This window comes from Hypanus sabinus, unplaced genomic scaffold (genome assembly GCF_030144855.1).
Source record: "Hypanus sabinus isolate sHypSab1 unplaced genomic scaffold, sHypSab1.hap1 scaffold_52, whole genome shotgun sequence".
In the NCBI taxonomy this organism is placed as follows: domain Eukaryota; kingdom Metazoa; phylum Chordata; class Chondrichthyes; order Myliobatiformes; family Dasyatidae; genus Hypanus; species Hypanus sabinus.
The window spans coordinates 847,969-871,461 of record NW_026781382.1 but is presented as its reverse complement, the minus strand read 5'-3'; the positions used below and the strand labels follow the sequence as shown (position 1 = coordinate 871,461).

Below are 23,493 nucleotides of genomic sequence, written 5' to 3'. Positions count from 1 at the left end.
GTGGGAAGGGAGGGAGGGAATTGCTGAGACTCTGGCGATGAACATTGCATCACCAATGAGGAGGGAAGAGACTGAGGTTCGGAGAGTTCCAGATGTTCTTGCCCGTGTTCAAGAAAGGGACATTCAAGGGACACTTAAGGCTGCTGCGCAGATTGACTGTCTGGTTAAGAAGGCATGCAGTGCCTTGGCCTTCATCGACCCAAGAAATGAATTTAAGAACCGATAAGAAAAGCTACAGCTGTATAGGAACCTTTTCAGACCCCACTTGGAGTACTGTTCTCAGTTCTGTTCTCTTCACTATATGATGTATGTGGAAACTATAGAAATGGTGCAGAGGAGATTTACGAGGGCATTGCCTAGATTGGGGGGCATGCCTTAGGGAAATAGGTTATATATTTTTTTCCTCGGAGACTGGTGAGTGCGTGGAGCGGGCTTCCGGCAACGCAGGTGAAACGGGATAAGATAAGATCTTTTAAGAGCTCCTAAATCGGTGCATGGGAAATTGAAATACAGAGGACTTTTGGTAACCCGAGGTAATTTCAAAAATAAGTGCATGTTCGCCACAATATTCTGGGGCGAAAGGCCTGTATTGTGCTGTATGTTTTCTACGTTTCAATGTTAGAAATTGAGAATTTACTTCAATTATTTGTATTTGTATATATATATAGAATGACTGCATTTCAGTATAATTCGTTTATTTTGAAACCCTATTTATGTAATTTTACTTTACATAATCAAATAAATTATTTTGCGAAGAGCTCGAAGGGATTTACCGAACTACATAAAGAAGAGGTTAAGAACACGTACATTATTCTGCTAAAATGTATATGGTACCTTAGTAATACCATCTCATCTTGAGTTGCTGACACTTAATGTAATGCGCTGGTTAAGGTTCCTCCTACTATGCTGTGAGGTCGTTCATGTCAGCATTTATCGACCGTACGGGAAGATGCGTTTTGCAAGCGATGAATGGCGAGTTGAGGATGCGAAGCTCTACCAGTGATATGTGACGAGAATTCAGCAGAGTGAACAACGGTTATACCCAACTTCGGGAAGCGACGAGCTCCGGCGACCAAGTTCACACTTAATTTGGTTTAAGTGTAATGGTTGATGTTATTATCTCTTTGATTTTGTTTTCCTCTTAATGAACCTTGCACAAAACTGGCATTATTAAATATACCTTCATAATTTCATGCGGTGTGCGGTCTAGTAGTTATGCCGATAGATAATTGTGAATGGTCGATATTTAGAGGGCATTCGAAACTCTGTTTCTTTAATCAAAACTTCACCTCGCTCCAGTTTATTTGAAAACTAAGTCATATAGACCCTAAACATATTTGTGTACGAAAGACTGTGTTCACACCGCTGAGTCACACGGCTGTTAGCAAGTCCGGCTAACGAGTGCTATTTGTTTATGAGGGCGATGAGAGGGTTACTCAATTTATTACAGAGGATTGATAACTTCAACAATGCAGTGAGTGTATAAAGACGGTTTGTGAAGCGAAAATAGGCACCCATTCGATACTGCGTGCACGGCAAATGTGGCGCACAATTACACCACTGCTGAACAGAATCTGGCTGCATACTCTCCCGCACATCAAACGTATATCTGCCCTGAAACTAACTAACCCATAACTAGAATCGTCGCTAGGTAAAGTTTTCTCTTTCTGCATCGGCATGGACATTCACTATAGTTATGAGTTTAATAGGCCGTCGGTCTATAGTGTTTTTTTTTAATTTATGCACATGCGGATAGTGATAGAATGTTCAATATTGACCAATACATTCATACTTTCTTTCTGTTTCATCTGCAAGCTCGCATTTGTGAAGGACGGAGGTCCTGAAGAGAAAATGCAGCAAATTAGTTAGGAAAGTGAAAGACAGGACCTCCAGCGTAGTAATCTCAGGATTGTTGTCTGTGCCACGTATAACAAGAATAACATGATCCGGCGTTTAATGTGCGACTGAACGAATGGTGTAGTGGGGCAGAGTATCAGGTTTCTGGATAAATGGTGACTCTTCTGGAGAAGGTACGACTTGTACACAAAGGACCAGTTACACCTGAACACGAAGGGATCCAATATCCTAACGGACATATATATATTTATCTGTTAGCGAGGTTCAAACTAATTGGACAGGGGGATGGGAACCAAACTGATAGAGCTGTGGAAGGGCAAAACAGAAATAAATCAAAGATATCTTGCAACAGAGATTATAGAAAGAACAGGCAGGAGATGAGACTCAATCAAAGCCAGTCGCATGAGTTGCAGTGCAGTAGAGGAGGGGTGAAGTTAATACAGAAAGCTTCAAACTCCGCATTGAGAGTGTTGTACATGAATGCACTCAGCATAAGGAATAAAAAGGCCGGTCTTGAAATTCAGCAACAGATTAGCAACTATGATGTTGTGGCCATCTCTGAAATTTGGCTAAAGAATAGCAGCCATTGGGAGCAGTACATACACGGATTTACAGTATATCGGAAAGATAGGTTAGTAGGTAGAGGCGATAGTCTTGCACTGAATATAAGAAATAATATTAATTCATCAGAATTGTGCGACATAGGATCAGAAGGTGCAGACTCTCTGAGGGTTGATCTAAGAAATGGCTAGGGTAAATGTACCCTAATGGTAATTGTCACGGGCCTCTAATCATCAGTCTGGATGTGGATTACACAATACTAAAGGAGATAGAAAAGACATGTCAGAAAAGCAAAGTCATGACAAACGTTCGGGATTGTAACATGGTAGAGGATGGGGAAAAATGGATCAGTACTGCACCTTAAGGCAGAAAATGTGTGGAATGTTTAAGGGATATTCTTTTAGAACAGCTTGCTGTTGAGCTGCCCTGGGATCGGCTGTGCTGGATTGGATGGTGTGCCATGTTCCGCATGCCTTTTTCCAAAGCCCTGTGTCAGTATCTGTTAGTGTTCTGAGTGATAGGATTTATGAATATGTCGATAAGACTTTAGGGGTTGTCAAGCTGCCTTTGTGTACTTTAGATTATTTCTCACTAATATTATAGAGTTTATGGAGGGGTTTTTAGAAACGTTGATGCAGGAAGATCAGTGTACGTTGTGGAAATCAATTTTAGAAACGCATTGAACAAGATTCTGATTCAAGAGTATTCAGTATATTGCCATTCGGTGAGAGGAGGGAAATTGGATTCGTCCTTGGCCTCGTGGGAGCAGTCAGAGTGCGGTAGCTGATGTGTAGTAAACCTGCAGATTTGAGACTTGTGACGTGCTTTAGGTAACGTGCCTTGTTCCTTGTCGGCTATTCCAACGTTCTGGATGATAATCTACTGTGTTGAACCACAGCTTTTCCGGAAAACATCATTACTGATGGAGATATGGACAGCAAGGAAGGTTGCATTCAGTGGACCTGGATAGAATATACCTTATGTTTCAACTGTTCTGTTCTATTATGTTGCAGGCTGCGACCAGATCAATCAATAACACGAGATTCAATTACACCGTGCTATCGTTGAGTTACACCGGTCGGTGCTGATATTGATAACTGTGAGTGCACACATTCCCCTCCGAAATATATAAAAAATAAATCTAAGAAACTTTGTTATTTCTTTTAGGCTGCATGGTCAACTATCTTAGGCATGACCATCTCCATGTATGTTTAGAATTATTTTCATTTGTAATTTTGTCTCATAAACCAAGCTAGCACTCGCTGTCAGACCTGCTCACCAATCAGGTCCCAATACCCGCCGTTGAATGCTTATCCATCTATCCTTACCCGGACATTTAAACTGCAAACTCCAGCACCAGCTCGACCTCTCTACGTATTGATCAGTGTACAGGTCTACCCTGGATCCAAATTCAATGGATATTTAGTCTTGTGTGTCTGCGAACTGAAGTGAATACTTCGATAGTTAATTGCAGGTGGTATATGAGGTTTCCGTGCGTTTAGATTCCACAGAAAGGAGGTTATGCAGAGTTTCGAAACATTACGCAACACACATGGAATGTTGTAAGTAATCCACAAATGAAGCAGCATGTTTCCTGCCAACAACCTTCAGTTAAAAAGGAAGGGGCAGAATCCAGATTGGACTGTACGGAAGGTATGAACGCTGGCAGGTGATAGGTCAGAGCTGGTGATGGAGAGGATTGATGGGTGCTAGAGTGGGAAATAAAGTGAGAAACTGCGAGAGATATTTGGAAGAGATAAATAGCCAAAAAAGAAGAGAACAGAGGACGGTGGAACAAAGAGAAGGAAAAAGGGAATTAGAGTAAGTTGATGGGCAGGTAAGCAGAAGAGAAGGCATTGGGAGGATTATCAGTGTTCGAAATCGAGAGGAAAAAGGGAAGATGGTGGTGGGAATTAACAGGTTGAAGAAATCGATGTCCAAATTATCTGTGTGAAGGCTAGCAGGACGGCATAAGAAGTGTTGTGACTTAAAGCTCTGTTTGGCCTGATCGTTGCATGTCTACATCAGGTTTCACCAACTTAGAAGATGTGTTGTTGGTTTGATTCGCAGGTTCATCTCTGAAGGATCGATCTTTTGTAGCTTTGAAGGCTTGAAAGGGAAGCGATTAGTGATAGATATAGCAGTTGTCAAGTTCAACGGTTTAAGTATCAGATCGAGGATCAATGGGGAGGGACGACTGGATAAGGGAGCAACGTGTCAAGTGCAACCGACAATAAATTAAAAACAATGCGGGTCATTACCCTAATGCCGAACGTTCAGTTTTATTCCGCTAATCTCTTTTGACATCACTGAGACTGCTTCCTTCGATGCATTAGGTACTTCGTGCCTGTTGCGCTTAAACTTACCGATTTCACCTGAGTCCACGACCTTTCTGACAAATCCTTCTTGAATCTCTCTCTCTCACTCTCACTCTCTCCCTCCATCTTTCTTTCTCACACCATTTTGTTAAATTTGTGTTCGCTTGTTTTTGACAATCATTTAGAAAACAAACTAGTCTACTTAACGTATCGATGCCTCATGTAGTCATATCTACCCATGTAGAATATATATTCATTAATATTATCAAGAATTATTTTAAAACAAGATTGTCTAACTGTCCGAAACAATTCGTCTGCAGAAAACCGAAACATTGTGTACCTGGAGTGCTTAGGTTCCAGTTTCTACTTGCATGTTCATAGAACTGATGCCTTACAATATCTTCTGTATTTTTAGCATTGCACGGAGTATCAAATACTTCCTCTTTTTGAGTTGGCTGTTTAGTCCAATGGCGTAACACAAAACATACAAAAGTCAATCCTGCTAAGAATGCAATCGCAAGGAAAGCATACGATATCCTTTGTTCCATTGCTGCTCTATCTGTAAATTGCAAAGCAAAAACGAAAGGAAAATAGCATGTTATTATTGCAGCTTATTGCAAGACCAATATACACGAACGACATCAAAACCTTTTCTCAGATACGGGGTCTGAAGTCTTGAAAATGCTCTTAAGTGCGGTCTCACCGGTGTCTTATAAAGGCCCAGCATTATATTCTCAGTTTTATATTCGAATTCTCTTGAAATAAATTCAAACGTGGCACTTGGCTTATTTACTGCGGTCTCAAAGTGTGAATTAGTTTTCCGGTTGTCTTGCACGAGGACGTCAAAGTCCATCTGCACCTCTGATGTTTGAACACTCTATTCATTTAGCTAATACTCCGCAGTACTGTTCCTTTCACCAATGTGCATTGCCATATATTTCACAACGCTATATTCTATCTGCCACGTTTTCTGTCCATTCTACTAATTTGGGTAACCCCTGCTACAATCACTTTGATTGAACAAAACTACCTACCCCTCTACCTATGTTCATATCTTTCCCAAACGTTGCCTCCAAGCAATCAATTCTATTGTCTATATTATCGACAAGCATTGTGAAAAGCAGCGGTCCCGATAGTGACCTCTGATGAAACGATCACCGACTATCTAATCTAAATCACAATTGCTAAATACGAAGTGTACTGCAAATGCTTTGGTCAAATCAAGACGTACAAAAACGTTGAATGAACTCAGCAGGTCGCACAGCATCCGTTGTAAGAAGCAGTCAAGATTTCGTGTCCAGAACCTTCGTTAGGACTAAAAACTAATCAGGGGAAAGGTCAAGGTTTGGGGAGGGGACGCAGGGAGGGGATAGGCAGTAAACGTGAACCAGGAATCTAAGGGGAAACCACTATGGTTAGTAGCAGAAGCCAGAGTCATGAGAGGTGAAGGGCAGCTGGGAGACAGAGTGAAGTCGGGATGTGGGAAGGGAGAGGGAGGGAATTACCGGAAGCTGAAGAATTCGGTGTTCATACCAAGGTGCTGCAGTCTACCCAGACGGTATATGAGATGTTGTTCCTCCAACCGATGTTTGGTCTCATCATGGCAGTAGAGGAGGCCATGTGTAGACATAACCGGATGGGAATGTGAATCAGAGTTGAAATGAGTGGCAACCAGGAGATGCTGTCTGTTGTTGCGGACCGAGCGCTGGTACTCGACGAAGCAGTCCCCCAATCTGCGTCGGGTCTCGCCGATGTAGAGCAGGCCGCACCGGGAGCACCGGATGCAACGGATGACCCCAACAGACACACAAGTGAAGTGTTGCCTCACCTGGAAAGAATGTTTGGGGCCCTGAATGGTGGCAAGAGATGAGGTGTAGGGGCAGGTGTAGAACATACGCTTGCAGGGACAAGTGCCCGGTGGGAGATCCTTGGGGAGGGGCGTGTGGACCAGGCAGTCGCGGAGGGAACGATCCCTGGGAAAAGCAGAGAGGAGTAGAGAGGGAAAGATGTCCTTAGTGGTGGGGTCCTGTTGAAGGTGGCGGAAGTTGCGGAGGATAATATGCTGGATCCGAAAGCTGGTGGGGTTGTAGGTGAGGACACGGGGTACACGGTCTCTGTTGGGGTGACGGGAGAATGGGGTGAGGGCCGAAGTGCGGGAAATGGAGGAAATGCGGGTGAGGACATCATTGATGACAGCAGAAGGGAAACTACAATTGCTGTCTCTTAACTGTTGAACATTCCGCTCTCCATGTCTTTGGAATTTACGTTGTTTAAACTGACTCATGTGTGGTACTTATATAAAAAAAAAATCACCTTCTGAAATTCCAAGCAAATTACATCCAGTGCAAATCCTTTGTCCACCTTGCCTTTTACTTCCTAGGAGTACTCTAACAGATCTATCAGGTAAGATTTCCCTTCACAAGATCAATGTTTGCTTTGACATATTTTATTAATTGCCTCCAAGTGCCTCGTGTCCTTAATAATGGACTCCATCACTTTCTCAAACCACAGAGATTTGGCTAAGTAGCCTATAATTTCCGATACGCGCAACACGAGTGAATCAGCAGATGCTAGAAATAAATAAAAAAAAAAATGCTTGCTGAACTCAGCAGAACAGACAGCATCTATGGGAGGAGGTAGTGACGACGTTTCGGGTCGAAATCCTTAATCAGTAGTGAAGTAACATGGGATGGACGAGAGGGGATAAGTAGCGGGTGGAGGGTGAAGTAGAGAGCTGGGACGTGACAGGCTGGTGGGAAATGGGCTAGTGGGAAGGTGGAGAATTATGGGAAATAAAAGAGGAAGAAAGGTAGGGCTGGGGGGAAATTATAGTGAGGGGGGAAGGAGAGAGAAAGAGAACCAGACCAAAATAATAGATAGGGATGTGGGGCAGGGTTATGAACGGAGGTCTGTGACTTTTATGTTCATACCGGCATGTAGGAGGCTACCTAGGCAGGAGACAAGGTATTGCTCCATCGACTTGCGTGTGGCCTTATCTTGACCGTTGAGGAGGTCATGGACAGACATGTCGGAGTGGGAGTGGTCTGTGGAACTGAAGTCTGTGCCCACAGGGAGATCCCGCCAATGCTGCAGGACTGAGCGCCGGTGTTCTGCGAAACGAACTCCCAGACTGCGGCGGGTCTCACCAATATATAAATGGCCACATCGGGAGCACCATTGCTTTCCTTCTTTTGTGAAGAGTAGAGTAATATTTGCAAACTTCCTGTCCTCCGGTAGTATGCCAGAATCAAGTGATTCTTGACGGATCCTGGCCAAAGCTTCATTTAGCACTTCAGCAACCTCTCTCAGAACTCTGGGATATAGGCCATCTATCCAAGGTGACTTTACACTTTTGAATTCACCTAACACGTTCTCCTTTGTGATAGAAATGTCACCCACTCCAGATCTCTGACCTCACCGACATAATGCTTATATTATTCGCTGTCTGCCCTCATATTTATTCTTTTTTTCTTTCTTGTAGCTTTTCTAGTTGCCTTAAAAAGAGTGCTATCGCTGGTGAGCATCATCCATCAGTATCAAGGCCATGCTCGCTTCTCATTGCTGACATTAGTAAGGAGTTACAGGAAAATCAAGCACAAAACCAGCAACTTCAGGAACAGCAACTACTATTGTTGTGAACCACTGTCACTCATTCTAAAACTGAACTGATTCCACATGTTATACACTCTGTCTTCAGGAATTCAAAGTCCTGTCCTCGATATTGTTTATTCGACTTTATTTTTGTCTTTTATATTTTCTCAGCTCGAACTGACAAAACCTGATATTCTGTCATAGACAAGAACAAGAGCGGTAATTTGCCTACCCTTTGGAACCTCTCTGCTATCCTGCAGGTGATTTGTATGTGTGTGTGTGTATGCACATACCTTGTGTATATGTGTATACACATACATGCAACTTGGTTTTCTGTACTACCCCAAGAAACCCGTCTGTTTCTTTGAGGAGGTCTACACAGATTCCCCGTTGAGAACTCAAGAAACACACACAAAAAATATCTGAGGAATTCAACAGACCCGGCAACATAACAAGGAGGGAACAGTCGACGTTTCAGGCAGAGGTGCTTCATCAGGATTGTCAAGGGACGGGAAAATTCCGAGTACGACCGTGCCGGCTGGTGAGGTGGTGAAGAGAGGAGGAAGTAGAAGTTAGCAGGTGATAGGGAATATTGGGGGAAGTGGTGGTTGAAGTAAAGAACTGGGCCGTTGATTAGTGAAAGAGATAAAGGGCTAGAGTAGGCGGTCTCTAATAGGAGGACAGAATGGGAAGGAGCGGGAGCATCAGACGGAGTTGCGGGACAGGTAAGGAGTGAGTGAGAGAGGAAAACGATAATTGTGAATGGCTAAAGAGAGGAGGGTGGGGGGCAATTGCAAACAATTAGAGTGGAATAAAACTCCTATAACTTGAAAGTTGACTTATCTTGGCAGCAGATGAGGGCATTGACTGAAAAGCCAGAATAGGAATCCAAAACAGAACTGAAATATGTAGCCAACGGAAGGTCCCGGAGAGTGTTGGGAATAAAGCTAAGGTGCTCATCGAAGTTTTTTTTTTCCGATCTAAACCTGGTCTCGCACTATACAGGAGGCCACCCGGGTGTACGGAATGCAGTAGGTGACCCAAGCAGACTAGCAGGTTAAGTGTCACATCAGCTGGACTACTGTTAGTGTCCCTGAATTGTAGTGGGGGAAGAGATGTAGAGGCAGGTATGACACTTGTTCCGCTTGAAAGTGTAAATCCCAGAAGAGAGGGACGTGTGGATAAAAGTGATGCGTAGGGAGGGCATCCTGTAGCAAGCATTATTTGGGGATGGGGGAGAGGGGAAGGTGTGCTCGTTGGTGGGATGTCGTTAGAGATGGCAGAATTTATGGAGAGTTATGTGATGAGTGCGCAAACTCGTAGGATGGTAGGTGAGAACAAGAGCAACACTATCACTGGTAGGGAGGTAAGGATGTGTCGTGTGAAAACAGATGTGTACCAGTCTTAAAGAGACGCCAGTGAGGGCAGCACTGATGGTGGAGGACCAGATTACCATTTCTTTGAAGAAGGGAGACGTTTCGATTGTTCTGTAATGAAAAGCCCCATCTGCGTCGGAGAAAGAGCAACTGAGAGAAGGGATGGCATAGTACAAGTGATAGTCTGCGAAGAAGTATAGTCAGTGAGTTATTAAATTAATCAGTAAATAGACTGCATCCAGGGATGCAGACAGAAAGATCGAGAAAAGAGGGACCTGTGTCGAAATTGACTAAATATATTCGAGGGCAGTGTGGATGTTGGAGGTAACTTCGACGAACTTCACTTGGGTGCAGGAAGCAGCAACAATGGTGTTGTCCTTGTAACTTAGAAAGTGTGGTATGTGATGCATGTGCAGGAGTCAAACATGGATTGTTCCACGTAGCCGACGAGATAACAGGCAAAAAAGGGACCTATGCGAATGCCCATGGCTACTGCTTTGGTTTGCAGGAATTGGGACGATTCGAAGAAAAAATAACTGAAAGTGAAGACCACTTCCGCCATATGGAGGGGTGTGGATCTGGAGTGGAATTGCTTGTAGCCAGCTGCCCAGAAAGAAGCGGAGAGCGCTAAGGTGCTGCTGTCGCAGGATGTAGTTGTGCAAGGACCAAATATCAACAGAGAAAATGAAACGATCGGGGCCCGGAGACTTAAAGTCATTGTCGATGGCTAGTTTGCTCAGATCGTGGGATTGTAAGCTGTGAGTGCACGGTAAAGCGCTTCGATTAGATAATGTATCCTTCTGTGCTTATCATTGCTTCATTTCTCTTAGTTGTGCTTTCATTTCAAGTTAGTTCTGTGTGGTTCATTTCAGAATTGTATACACCCGTGCGGAGCAATAAACACTGCATCCATTAATGGAAATACATCCTTCGAAGTGTCATCTAAGTTTTCTGTAACGTATTGAATGCTTGTTGTTTCTCTTCTTCAATCTGTCGGAGGTAGTACTAATTTAAGTGAGTGGAATTATGCTTAGTATTTTCTAAAATCTGTGATTTCAGTTCTTTTTTTTTTTGTAAATTTTCATACCAGTTTCAGAGCAAGATATTATAGTAATAGACTATATTATTATGGGTATATCAAAAGCTCTTATCGCATTTGTTACGCTTTGTCATCTGTACTAGAAGGGTTATGTCGGTAAGCGTATTGCTGAGTACAGCAGACTGGTGGTTCCATAAAAAAAACCAGTTCTAACGAAATAAGAACGGAAGTTCCATATGTTACTTATGGCAATAAGTGTTGATATGTTACTTCCAGAAGAAGTGTAAGACGCTCCAATCATTAAAGCTGAGTATCATCTCTGCCCACCAAGCCAACACAGTACTCCCATCCACCCCTCCCTATCCCCACTACAACATACCAGTCAGATTTGCCTTATGTAACTGCACTCCTGTGCCTGGAGTTGCATGAAGGATATAATATATATTTTTATTTTTACGTGCTATCTTATCTTACATATTGATCGGGTCCCGGAAGGATATGGAGAAGAGTTAGATGTGGTATTAAATGGAGTGACTGCAAATCTTTAAGTTGACAGTATTGACAGTATGCGGCGATCTCATTTATTCATGGACTGCTCTTTAAGCATAATGCATTACTGATTATATTTATTTTACTTGGTATCTTACATACATCCATTTAATTATTGTGATTTTATGTTGTGGTATTTATTTAGTGCGTTTATAAATTCTGCATCAAACCGGAAGGCTCAATAATTTCATTCTCACTTATACCTATGTACTGGAAATGTTATCAAACAATCTTGAAATTTGAAATCGAATTCAGCAGAAATTAAGTTAAATACACTCACAAAATTCCGTTTCGTTCACTCTGCATGAGTCTGCGTTTTTATCTAATCCTGTTCGTTGTCCATCTTTAACCATTTTGTGGGGTCGCTTAACCTCCTTTCCAGAAGACCTTTTGTCAATAATATCAGATTCACTCTGATCAACCTGCCCTTGAAGGGCACGTCTTGTTTTCCCCTTCCTCTGATCGGGCCCTGGATGGATATGGAGAATAATTAAATGTGGTATTAAATGGAGTGACAGTAAATCGTTAAATTGACAGTAATGCCAGTCTCCTGCTAAAAACACAGCTCAGGAAGAGAGAGAGAGTGAGTGAGAGAGAGAGAGAGAGAGAGAGAGAGAGAGAGTGAGAGAGAGAGAGAGAGAGAGAGAGAGAGAGAGAGAGAGAGAGAGAGAGAGAGAGAGAGAGAGAGAGAAAGAGAGATATAATAGTTTAACATTTGCGAAGTGCATGACTGCTTTTCAACAGTCAAAAGCGTACGTCGACCTTACGTATTCACGGATTTTACTTTAAGCATAATGTATTACTGATTATATTTATTTTACATGGTATCTTACATACTTCCATTTAATTATTGAGATTTTATATTGTGGTATTTATTTAGTGCGTTTCTGAATTCTGCATCAAACCGGAAGGAACAATAATTTCATTCTCGTTTATACCTATGTACTGGAAATATTATCAAACAATCTTGAGATTTGAAATCGAATTCAGCAGAAATTAAGTTAAATACACTCACAAAATTCCGTTTCGTTCACTCTGCATGAGTCTGCGTTTTCATCTAATCCTGTTCGTTGTCCATCTTTAACCATTTTCTGGAGTCGCTTAACCTCCTTTCCAGAAGACCTGTTGTCAACAATATCAGATTCATTCTGATCAACTTGCCCGCGAATGGCAGGACTTGTTTTTCCCATCTGGCGGATCGGACTCTGAGAATTTATTTCATTAAATCGGTTGTTGTTGTCTTCTGTGCCATGGGCTTCTGACACTTTCGGAGGATTATCCAGGGTGCAATCTGGCACTTAATGGAGATGGAGAATAATTAAATCTGGGATTGACTGGAGTGACTGAAGAACTTTGAACTGACAGGATACTGCTAAAGGCACATCTCAGGGTGGGGTGAGGCCGAGAAAGAGAGAGAGAGAGTAGAGAGGGAGTGAATGTGAGAGAATGAGGGAGACAAAGATTTTTATCATCGCCATTGTCAATAGATGCCTAGTAGTGCATATGCTGTCACAGAAACAACTTACACAACTGAAATCTGACACCCTATCGCCTGAAGTCAGATCTCCAACTGGTGAAGATAAGCATCATTTTTTTTTTCATTACACGCTTTCTAATATTATTACTAATACGACTGAGTTAACGTGATTTTCGATAGGAGATATATGTACACATATGTATGCAGTTTTTTTTTCCCTTTCCTTGGCACATTTATTCTACATTTGTTACACGGCTCTGTATCATCAACTGTACGTCTTACTGCGTATTTACTGACCCGGCAACCCACATAGTAATAAAACTATGGATCATCAGAAAAGAGGATATCGGAAGCGCATCGCAGATAACAGGTTTTGAATCTCTAAAACAACGTACGACATCCACCCACTGACTTCCACCTCCAATCCAATTTTGTCTGCATTTCACAGGGCACTCGCTAATCGAGAGTCTGCTCCTCATGACGAAGCACCACCGATCATAAAACAATATCAGGCAAGGCCCCAACTGCTGTCATTCGGCTATCTTCATCCAGGCAACCTAATTGATATTTCCTATAGAACTCTACCAGCAAGTCAATCCAATAATATCCTCTATCTCCCTGATCAGGTAGTCCAACGATCTTGTGTATGCGTGTTTTCCACTAATTTGGACTCTATGATTTCGCCCCTGGTACATTCATTTTGTACTTATATCCATGGCACCATTCTGAAATCTCTGAATTCATTCATGTTTTCCTCCAGGAGTAGAAGCCCTATGGTCTATAGAGCAGCCGTCCTTCTTACAATATTGTATGGAATTGAATGATGAGCCTATAGTAGTCTTGGAACAATACCGCCAAACATCCATTTGAAAGACTTTAGGGATCAACAGAAACTCCAGACGCACAAACAGCCCCTTCACGAGCAGGCCACCGCAATAAAGCAATGCTAAATCCGAGTCATGTCATGCAAACGCTTAACTCACATTTCCCTCAACAGGTCATTTAGTTGCTTTTGCAGGAAGGTTTGTGAGCCCTGGTGGGGTATTACTGCATTAATGTATTAATCACTCATTAATACATCCTTAATGAACAAATCGTTATATCCAAACACTAGGAGGAAATTTTGCTGAATAGATATGTCACGAGGAAATCAGGGAAGAGCGTTGCTGAAGAAAGACTTCAGTTGCTCAGAAGTGACTAAGGCGCCCCTGTGCAAGAGGATACTTTACAACTAAAACGTACAACCAAAACAGCAACCAACAATTACTATTGCCTAGACTGCACTAGAATATATGGATTGCAAATCCTGTAGCCGTTCCAATAAACAACCCAAGAGGTGAACATCACACTCGAATCAAGCGATCACACGACGTCTAAACTGGTTCTCCCCAGCAGCACAATTACCGGGCTGCACGTGTGCTTTCATTTTGCAACATGTCCTTCATCTGAGTTGATCCGCATGAAATAGTGGATGCGGTCCCTCGCATCCCCGAAATCCGCGCATGTCTTCGGTTCGGATCCTATTTGTGTAGTTTGTTCTATTTTCATTTCTGGCTTGTCCTCCTTATCTCCTGCCAGTAGTTCGGCGGGTGAATTAATGCAGCTGTCCACACAATTAAAAAGGCCACAGTTTCTTATCATTGTTATCCCTTTCATTTTTTCAGTCCCCAATTTATTTTTTTTTTCTGCCAATGTGGATCTCCATCTCCAAACTCAGTGGTTGGCCAACTCATGGGTTGTCGACATTGACAGCTTACTTTTTACTTGTCTCTTCATCTCCCATTTTCTACCTTATGGAATATCGACCATTGTCTTAGTTTAATTGTCTATCTTCATTGCGTGTTTCTTTTCAATATTTGCATCAAAGGCACCATTGTATTGGCTTGCTTATCCCAGTCTCTCACTTAGCATTGCTGATGAAGTTTGTGACAGTGAATTATCCATCTCCGTTTGGTGCAACCGTTTCTGTGCCCTACCAATTTCGCTCCACGTCCAACAACCCCACATGAATATCATTCTACTTCCCGTCTCCGGGATCATCTGCCGACACCCTAATAATATACCATAACACAGAACTAACATTTACATTGACCAACTCACCTTACTACGAGCAGCAAAATTGGTATTTGCAAAATGAATGAACGAGTTAGTGAAAGAACAAATGACGCACAAAGTGGGGGCCGGAGACCACAATCAAATTTCCATCATGGTTGCTGGAGGTAGCAGTTCCATTCACATTCCATTATGTTGCCTTAATGTAAAATATACGCAAAATACATTGTTCAGGATCTATATGTAAAACAAAATATGATTCAGCTCGCATAAGTACAGAGATTGCATTCCAGAAATGTGATTTCCGGATTGTCTGTTCATAATGCGTCTTTGACAAGGTATTATTAAGTATTTGCGTTGGTAGGGGAGAGGATGCAGAATGATGGATTTGCGGTTGTGGTGTTTCTTCTCTTCACTGCATGGGGAACGGAAGTGTTGTTGAGTCTGGTATTCCTGGAGTGTGTGTCACATCACATCGTACCTTAAGGAAGTGGCACAAAGAGTCCATAAGAAGAATGGCTGGCATTATTCATGATACTTCCTTTGTATAAATATGACCATCATGGTGACACTGATGTGTAGAGGAGTTTTGACTACCCTTGACGAGCTTCTCGGTCAGCAGTTTCCGTACCAAGCAGAGATGGAAAATCTTAGGGATATTCTGTTGATGTGCACAGTACTGCTCAGACAGTACAGGATGGGTATGTTGTAGATACATCTGTGCAATGTGTTTTGTTTGTTTCTTTACATCTTGTGGATCTGATGTTTTTATTTAAACGTATTAAATCTGTGAGAAGTCGTATCACAGGGTTGTAAACTTCATATCCACTTTGAGAAATGTGTACGATGTATTCTTGTGCGAAATGTTCAGTTTCCGCTGCTCTACCTCCGATATATTAAAAGAGAACTGTGTAAGTGGTGCGAGTGCTTCTATAGTCGCTAAACATGTCAATTGACGTGGACATTTACGAAACTATTATCTGCCTGTCACCAAACCTTGAGATCTTCCAGCTGTTCTCTGTCAGCCATCAAATTGTTCCTGGTAATGAGCCATACGATCTTGGTGTTATCACCAAAATTCGCTGTGTCATTATTCGGTTGTTTATCCTTTCAGTCTGCACAGCCCTGTTGCATGGCGAGTTTGTGTGATTATCCCATTGCTCCTCTCGGTGTAAAGTTATGACTATGGTGTCTAAGCACAATTCCAATACCCTACTCATGTTTGCTGACGACACAGTTGTCGTAGGTTGGAAGGAGATTGAACATCTCGCTGAGCCGTGCAACAGTAGTAACCTATTGCTAAAAGTAATCTAGATTATAGAGTTGAAAAGTGTCCTCAGAATAGCGAAATACAGAGGAGCATGTGACAATCCTGATCGGAGGCTCAGAGATGGAGAAGGGTAGTAATTATTTTTTTTTCTTTCTAAATCTTTTTATTAATATTAGTAATATGGACAGAATACAGATGATATATTGATAAAGAAATTACCAACATACACATTCCATTACATATGAAAAAAAACATACATTCAACATATATTCAACATTTTCATATGATGTAATATGACCCTGTGCCAAGTACATTTGATTTCCTAGCTTTTAGCTTCTGTATTTTGAGAGGACCGGAAGTGACGGCATTGATGAATACTTATTTTTGTGAGATATTATAAACAGCCCACTTTTTTTTTCTCCTTCTCTTTTGTTTGTTTTTCTTTCTTTTATATTACTTATTAGTTATAGTTATTAGATTAGATTAGTTTTGCATTATATAATTTTTTTTTGTTTTTTTTTTCTTTCTTTTTTCTGTTTTTTTTATTATACAGTATGACATATTTAGATTTACTATGTCCATACATATATCTAATGGCTTATGTCTTGGTAAACTCATTTATAGGGTAGTAATTATTAAGTTCGTCGGTTTGATCATTTCAGAGGAGCTGCCATGGGCCCAGTACGGAAGTGCAATAACTGCAATTAGGAAGAAAGCACAGCAGCTTCTTAAATTAATTTGCGAAAATTCAGATTGACATTTAAAACTTTACAAAACATCTTTAGTGGAGTACCGCAGTGAAGTCAAGTCGAGTCACTTTTTTATTATCATTTCGCCCATAACTGCTGGTACATTACACAGTAAAAACGAGACAGGTCCTGACAGGCAGAATGCTATGGTGCCTTTTCCCAGACGGCAGGTTGGAGTATAATTTGTATGAGGGGTGTATGAGGTCCTTCATGATGTTGTTTGCTTTGTGGATGCAGCGTGTAATGTAAATGTATGTAATGGCGGAAAGAAAGACCCCGAATGATCTTCTCAGCTGACCCCACTATCCCCTGCATGGTTATGCGGTGATGCAATTTCCGAAACAGGCAAGATGCAACTCGCCTGGATGCTCTCAATACGACCCCTGCAGAATGTGATGAGGATGGGGCGGGGGGGGGGGGGTGGGCGGGAGATGCACTTTTCTCAGCCTCCGCACAAGGTAGATTCGCTGCTGGGCTTTCTTTGGTATGAAGCTGGTTTTGAGGGGCCAGGTGAGATTCTCCGTCAGGTGAACACCAGGAAATTTGGTTCTCTTAATGATCTCAACGGAGAAGCTATCGATGATCAGCGGGGAGTGGTCGTTCTGTGCCTTCCAGAAGTCAACAACCATCTCTTTTGTTTTGTTCACATCCAGAAATATGTTGTTGACTCTGCACCAGTAAGTTAAACGTTGCACCTGCTCTCAGTGTGCTTACTGGTCATTCTTGCTGATGAGACCCAGCACAGTTGTGTCATCGGTAAACTTGATGATGTTGTTCGAGCTGTTTGTTGCTGCACAGGCATTGGCCAGTAGATTGAAAATCAGTGTACTGAGCATAAAGCCCTGAGGGACCCGAGCTCAGTGTGATGGTAATGAGGATGCTGTCTCCGATCCGGACTGACTGTCTCCCACTCACGCAGTTTAGTATCCAATTGCAGAGGGATGTGATCAGGCCCAGTAGTCTCAGCTTTCTGATCAGTTTCTGGAGGATGATTGTGTTGTATGAACTGAAGTATATGAACAGAATTCGAGCATACGTGTCTTCTTTTTATAGGTGGTTACCTGGGTTAGGGCCAGGTGGAGGATGCTCGCAATGGCGCCGTTTGTTCAGTGGTTGGGACGGCACGCATATTGCATGGGGTCCAGTGAAGGGGGCAGCATGGTGTTGCTGTGCCTTATGACAACCCTCCCGAAACACTTCATGATCAGGAATGTGAGTATATGAGAGTACTTTTATAGGCTAAAACACAGCCAAGTGTGGCAACACTAATTTCCATGAACAAAAAATATAATGGATACGGCCTGGCCATCAGGGAGAACGGCAAACTCGCGGCCACCGGCACCCCCCATCCACTGAGAACATCTGCATGAAACATCATCGAAGGAAAGCAACAACCATCCTCAAGGAACTCCCCTCCCCACCCATACACGGCACGTTTCCTCTCGCTGCTGCAATCACGTGGAAGGCACAAAACTCTCAATACTCCAACCATATAACCATATAACAATCACAGCACCATCTCGGCCCTCCTAGTCCGTGCCGAACCCTTAATCTCACCTAGGCCCACCTACCCGCACTCAGCCCATAACCCTCCACTCCTTTCCTGTCCATATACCTATCCAATTTCACCTTAAATGACAGAACTGAACTGGCCTCTACTACTTCTACAGGAAGCTCATTCCACACAGCTATCACTCTCTGAGTAAAGAAATATCCCCTCGTGTTTCCCTTAAACTTCTGCCCCCTAACTCTCAAATCATGTCCTCTCGTTTGAATCTTCCCTACTCTCAATGGAAACAGCCTGTTCACGTCAACTCTATCTATCCCTCTCAAAATTTTAAATACCTCGATCAAATCCCCCCTCAACCTTCTACTCTCCAATGAATAGAGACCTAACTTGTTCAACCTTTCTCTGTAACTTAAGTGCTGAAACCCAGGTAACATCCTAGTAAATCGTCTCCGCACTCTCTCTAATTTATTGATATCTTTCCTATAATTCGGTGAACAGAACTGCACACAATATTCCAAATTTGGCCTTACCAATGCCTTGTACAATTTTAACATTACATCCCAACTTCTGTACTCAATGCTGTGATTTATAAAGGCCAGCGTTCCAAAAGCCTTCTTCACCATCCTATCTACATGAGACTCCAACTTCAGGGAACTATGCACTGTTATTCCTAGATCTCTCTGTTCCTCTGCATTCCTCAATGCCCTATCGTAAGATTAAGATAAAATTTCTCAATAATCCGTCTTCAAAAATTGGCCATTCGGAAATCTGGTTGCGACTTGCAGTCCATCTGCTTGCATTTCTTTTGGATGTTGTAGCATGATTCATTGTCATTTAAGTCTATTTAAGGAGACTCTGAGTGGTCCTGTAAGTAACCGCAATGGTCATATTTTAATGGTATGTTTTGCATGTCCCAGATTACAGCCCTTCAAACCCGCGTGCTGTGCCTGAGCGATTCAAGTTCTCGTCAATATTACCACTTAAATGTTCTCAGCGGATGTCCATCCACTAATTGGCCAGGTACATCTGCCTGTCTTATCACTCATGGAGAAATTATGATTCCCTCATATCACCTCTGATCATTTTTTACCTGTGTCATTCTCCGACAGTTGTGTATATTTTCTGTATGTGGGATGCACGAATTTACCTTACTATTAATTCACCACTAAAGTGCATAATTTACGCAAAGGAAATCGATACTGGCAGTCCATGTTCAAGGAAGTCAATGTTAACACGGATACATATATGCTATCATGTTGAAACCGCTTGTTTCAATATTTTTAACCGGGTAATTCTTGGTGAAGAGGTTTGTACATTTACACTGAATTTCTCTTTCTCTAATTTATGAAATAATTAGTTGTGTGTATTTTTTTGGGTCTAGTGCACGAATTAGTGCAGCTATACTAAATCCAGCAGTTCGCTTGCAGCACATGGTTTAATAGAAGTGCAAACGTTCTTTTTCAGTAAATAAGTCTTATCCATTGAATATATCTAAATATTATTGACAAACGTACTCTACCACTTTCATCTTGTATTTTGTTAACATATGCACATTTATAAACATAGAAACACAGAAAACCTACAGCGCAATACAGCCCATTCGACCAACAAGCTGCGAAGAACATTTCCCCACTTTAGAGATTACGTGACTTCCACATGGACCTCAATTTTTCTATGCTCCATGTACCTATCTATTTTTCTCTTAAAAGAAACCTTCTCGTATGCTTCGGTGGTAAACCACCGATGCTGGCTGCCCATTAATCGTCTATCTCAGTACTCTCTGAGAGAGAAAAATATACATCCCTATCTCCTCTGTACCTTCTCCGCAGCACCTTAAACTTGTTTCCTCTTGTGGCAAACATTTCAGCACTGGGGAAGAAAAATATTCTGACTATCCACACGATCAATGCCTCTTATGATCTTATACATCTCTATCAGGTCACCTTTCATCCTCCGTCGCTCCAAGGGGAAAAGACCGAGATCACTCAACCAATAGCCAAGTTCACCCAAACAACGGTTGATTGTGTCCTCCAGAAAGCCTTCGAACGCTGCAACCGGATTGATTTTCCTGGCCCGAAACTCAACCGGTTTTTTATGGTTGTGCATCATTTCTCTGTTATGGACTTCAGCATCTTCAGGGAAAGGAAAACCAAACGATGTCGTTCCTGTGAATGTAAAACAAAAACCGAGAATTGATAATTACATTGGGGACGATGGTTGAAAATCCTTTATATGGCAGAAAATGGAGGGATTAACGATACCTTCGGAACAGATTGACAAGTGCTCATGAAATACAAATAAATTAAAAATATAGAAAGAGATAGATAGATAGATAGATAGGTAGATAGATAGAAATATAGATAGATAAATAGATAGATAGATAAATAGATAGATAGATAGATAGATAGATAGATAGATAGATAGATAGATAGATAGATAGATAGATAGATAGATAGATAGATAGATAGATAGATAGATAGATAGATAGATAGATAGATAGATAGATAGATAGATAGATAGATAGATAGAGAGATAGATAGACAGACAGACAGACAGACAGACAGACAGACAGACAGACAGACAAACGAACAAGCAAACTTCAGGATGTGAAAAATACACCACGGTTATTAGTATTTTGTTTTCCGTCTTTATCGCCTCCGATTCAAAATAAAGCCTCAGGGTAAATATTCTAACATGCATAAATGACTATATTCTGCATCTGAAGGAATGAGACCAGCATATGACATGAAACCGTTTCTTAAGTTTGTTATAGCTTGGGGTGGCAATGGGCGCAAGTTCACACTTCCTATTAAATAAATCCAGCGCCTTGTCCCTCAAATGGTTTCTGCCAGCCAAGCCCAGCTCCGGGACTTCAATTGTAGCTCAGCTACTAAGCCCGATGTTATCGTTTGCACTGACATGAGAAGGGACAAATTCGGGATTTGTGGAAGTGTTGGCTTGCTACCTGGGGAACAGCTTGCTACTTGGTGAACAGCTTGCTCCCCATATCATAGTGCTCAGGCTTGCGCATCTCGAGAGCAAGGACGCAAGCTCCATGGTCCGCTGTGACCTATGGAGCCCCTCACCTCACTTAACATGCAACCATTTCCTAAACATATTCCCACAGCTGTCTGTGCATTGGTGCAGGGAAACGGTCAATTTCTAAAGCAATGACTTTGATAAGTAGTTTATGATAAATAAGAGAACACTCAGCTAAAGGAAAAGAAAAGAAATCATGCTGATTCTGGGCATCTAAAGTAGAAATAATTGTAAAAACATTTGACCTTAATTTCTGTTAAAGAACTTTGCAGTAAAACGTTAACTCTGTTTATTCTGCTAAGAGAAATTACCCAGTTTGTTTAATTTTAATGTATTAATCGTCTGTGCATAAGAAAGTATTTACCGCCCCCACCGGAAGTTTTCATGTGTTATTGCTTCATAACGTTGAAACACATTAGATTTAATTTGGCTTTTTTGACCCTGAACAACGGAAAAACTTCCGTTTCAAACTCAGCAGAAAAAAGATCTCTAGCAAGTGATCTGCCTTAATTTCAAATATAAAACACAAAACAATTGATTGCACAAGTATTCAAAACGCTTTAATATAGCAAACCGAATTATTATTGGTGCAGCAAAATGAATTTATAAGTTCATTGCTAGCTAAACTGTGATTTATTTTTGGAAACCTATATGTAGTCAAGTTCCAATTACTGGTGAGTCTGTATCCTGGAAAAAAGTACATCACGAAAACTATAGAACGCTCCAAGGAACTGTACGAAATAGAAATATTGGAAACCACTGGTCAGGAGAAGGATACAATAAAAAGAAACATCCAAGTCACTGAATGAATATTCCATTGGAGAACATTTAATTCAGGAATAGAGAAATGGGAAAATATGGCACTGCTGTAAATATCCCTTAGGGGCCAGCAATCATAATATGATTGAATTCATCATGAAATTTAAAAGCGAGAAAGTAATGTCTGGTGTAGAAGTACTTCAATGGAGTAAAAGACATTTCATTGGTATGAGAGAGGAGTTGGCGAAGTAATTGGAAGAATATGTTGGCAAGGATGACGGAAGAACAGCAATGGCGTGAGTTTAGCTGCATGCGCAGGGTAGAGTAGCAAAGAAAAAATCAAATGGCAAAGAAAAATAAATCGGTGGCTGACACGGGAAAACAAAGCCAATATAATTGCCACAGAGAGGACATACACTAGGAATAAGAAGTGTTCTTAAACCCTAGACAGTACAAATAAAATAGAAATTGGGGAGATTAAGATGAGATATGAAAGCAAGCTGATAGCAAAATGATAAGTAAAATCTTTTTCAAGTAAACAAAATTTAAAAAAGACTGTGGATATGCGACGGAAAGAAAATGAGGCCGGTGAAATAATAATGTGGAACAAGGAGATGGCAAATGGACTAAATTGGTGTTTTGCATCCGTCTTCATTGTGGAAGACACGAGCAATGTGCCAATTGTTCAGGGGTGTGAGGAAAGAGAATTACAAGAAATAACATGCTCACAAATTAGAAAGATATAAGGGTACAGACGAGCTGCACCCTAGGATTTTGAAAGTGGTAGCGTTAGTGACTGCAAAGACATGAGCAATGATCTCTCAAAAATCTTTGGAGCCTGTCATTGTGCTAGAACACAGGGAAATGGCAAATCTTACTCCACTCTTTAAGATAAGGGAAAGGCACCAGAAAGGAAATTAGATACCAGTTAACCAGTTAACCTCACCACAGTGCGTGGAAAAATGTCGGAGTCTATTGTTACGATGGGACGGAGCATTTGGTAACACGGGAGATGATATGAGAAAGTCTGCAAGGTTTTCTTAAGAGCAAACCCTACCTGGCGAACCTGTTGGACTTCTTTGAGGAGATTACACGTAGGATCGATAAACAGAAGCAGTGAATGTTCTCTATCTGCATTCTCAGAAGGCCTTTGCCAAGGTGTCTTACATGAGCTGCTTACCAGTTTAGCAGCCCATAGTATATCAGGAACGTTATCGGAATTGTGGGTGCAACGGCTGATATGTAAGAAGCAGGGAATGTGAAAAAAATATCCGTTTCTTCATGACTGCCTTTCACTAGTGCTGTTCTGCAGTGGTCGTTGTTGGAACCGTTTATTTTTATGCTGC

The 23,493-nt window shown here is 41.7% G+C and overlaps 1 protein-coding gene across 1 annotated transcript in view; it reads right to left on the bottom strand.

The window, feature by feature from the left end:
* Positions 1-23,493, bottom strand: part of LOC132389263 (uncharacterized) — a 136,751-nt gene that overhangs the window by 71,083 nt on the left and 42,175 nt on the right. Inside the window, exons 3-6 of the mRNA XM_059961758.1 lie at positions 20,293-20,514; positions 12,307-12,588; positions 11,572-11,760; positions 5,077-5,295 (exon numbers count right to left, since the gene is read on the bottom strand). Coding sequence (XP_059817741.1) covers positions 5,077-5,295; positions 11,572-11,760; positions 12,307-12,588; positions 20,293-20,514 — 912 coding nt within the window. The remainder of the gene's footprint in view (positions 1-5,076; positions 5,296-11,571; positions 11,761-12,306; positions 12,589-20,292; positions 20,515-23,493) is intronic.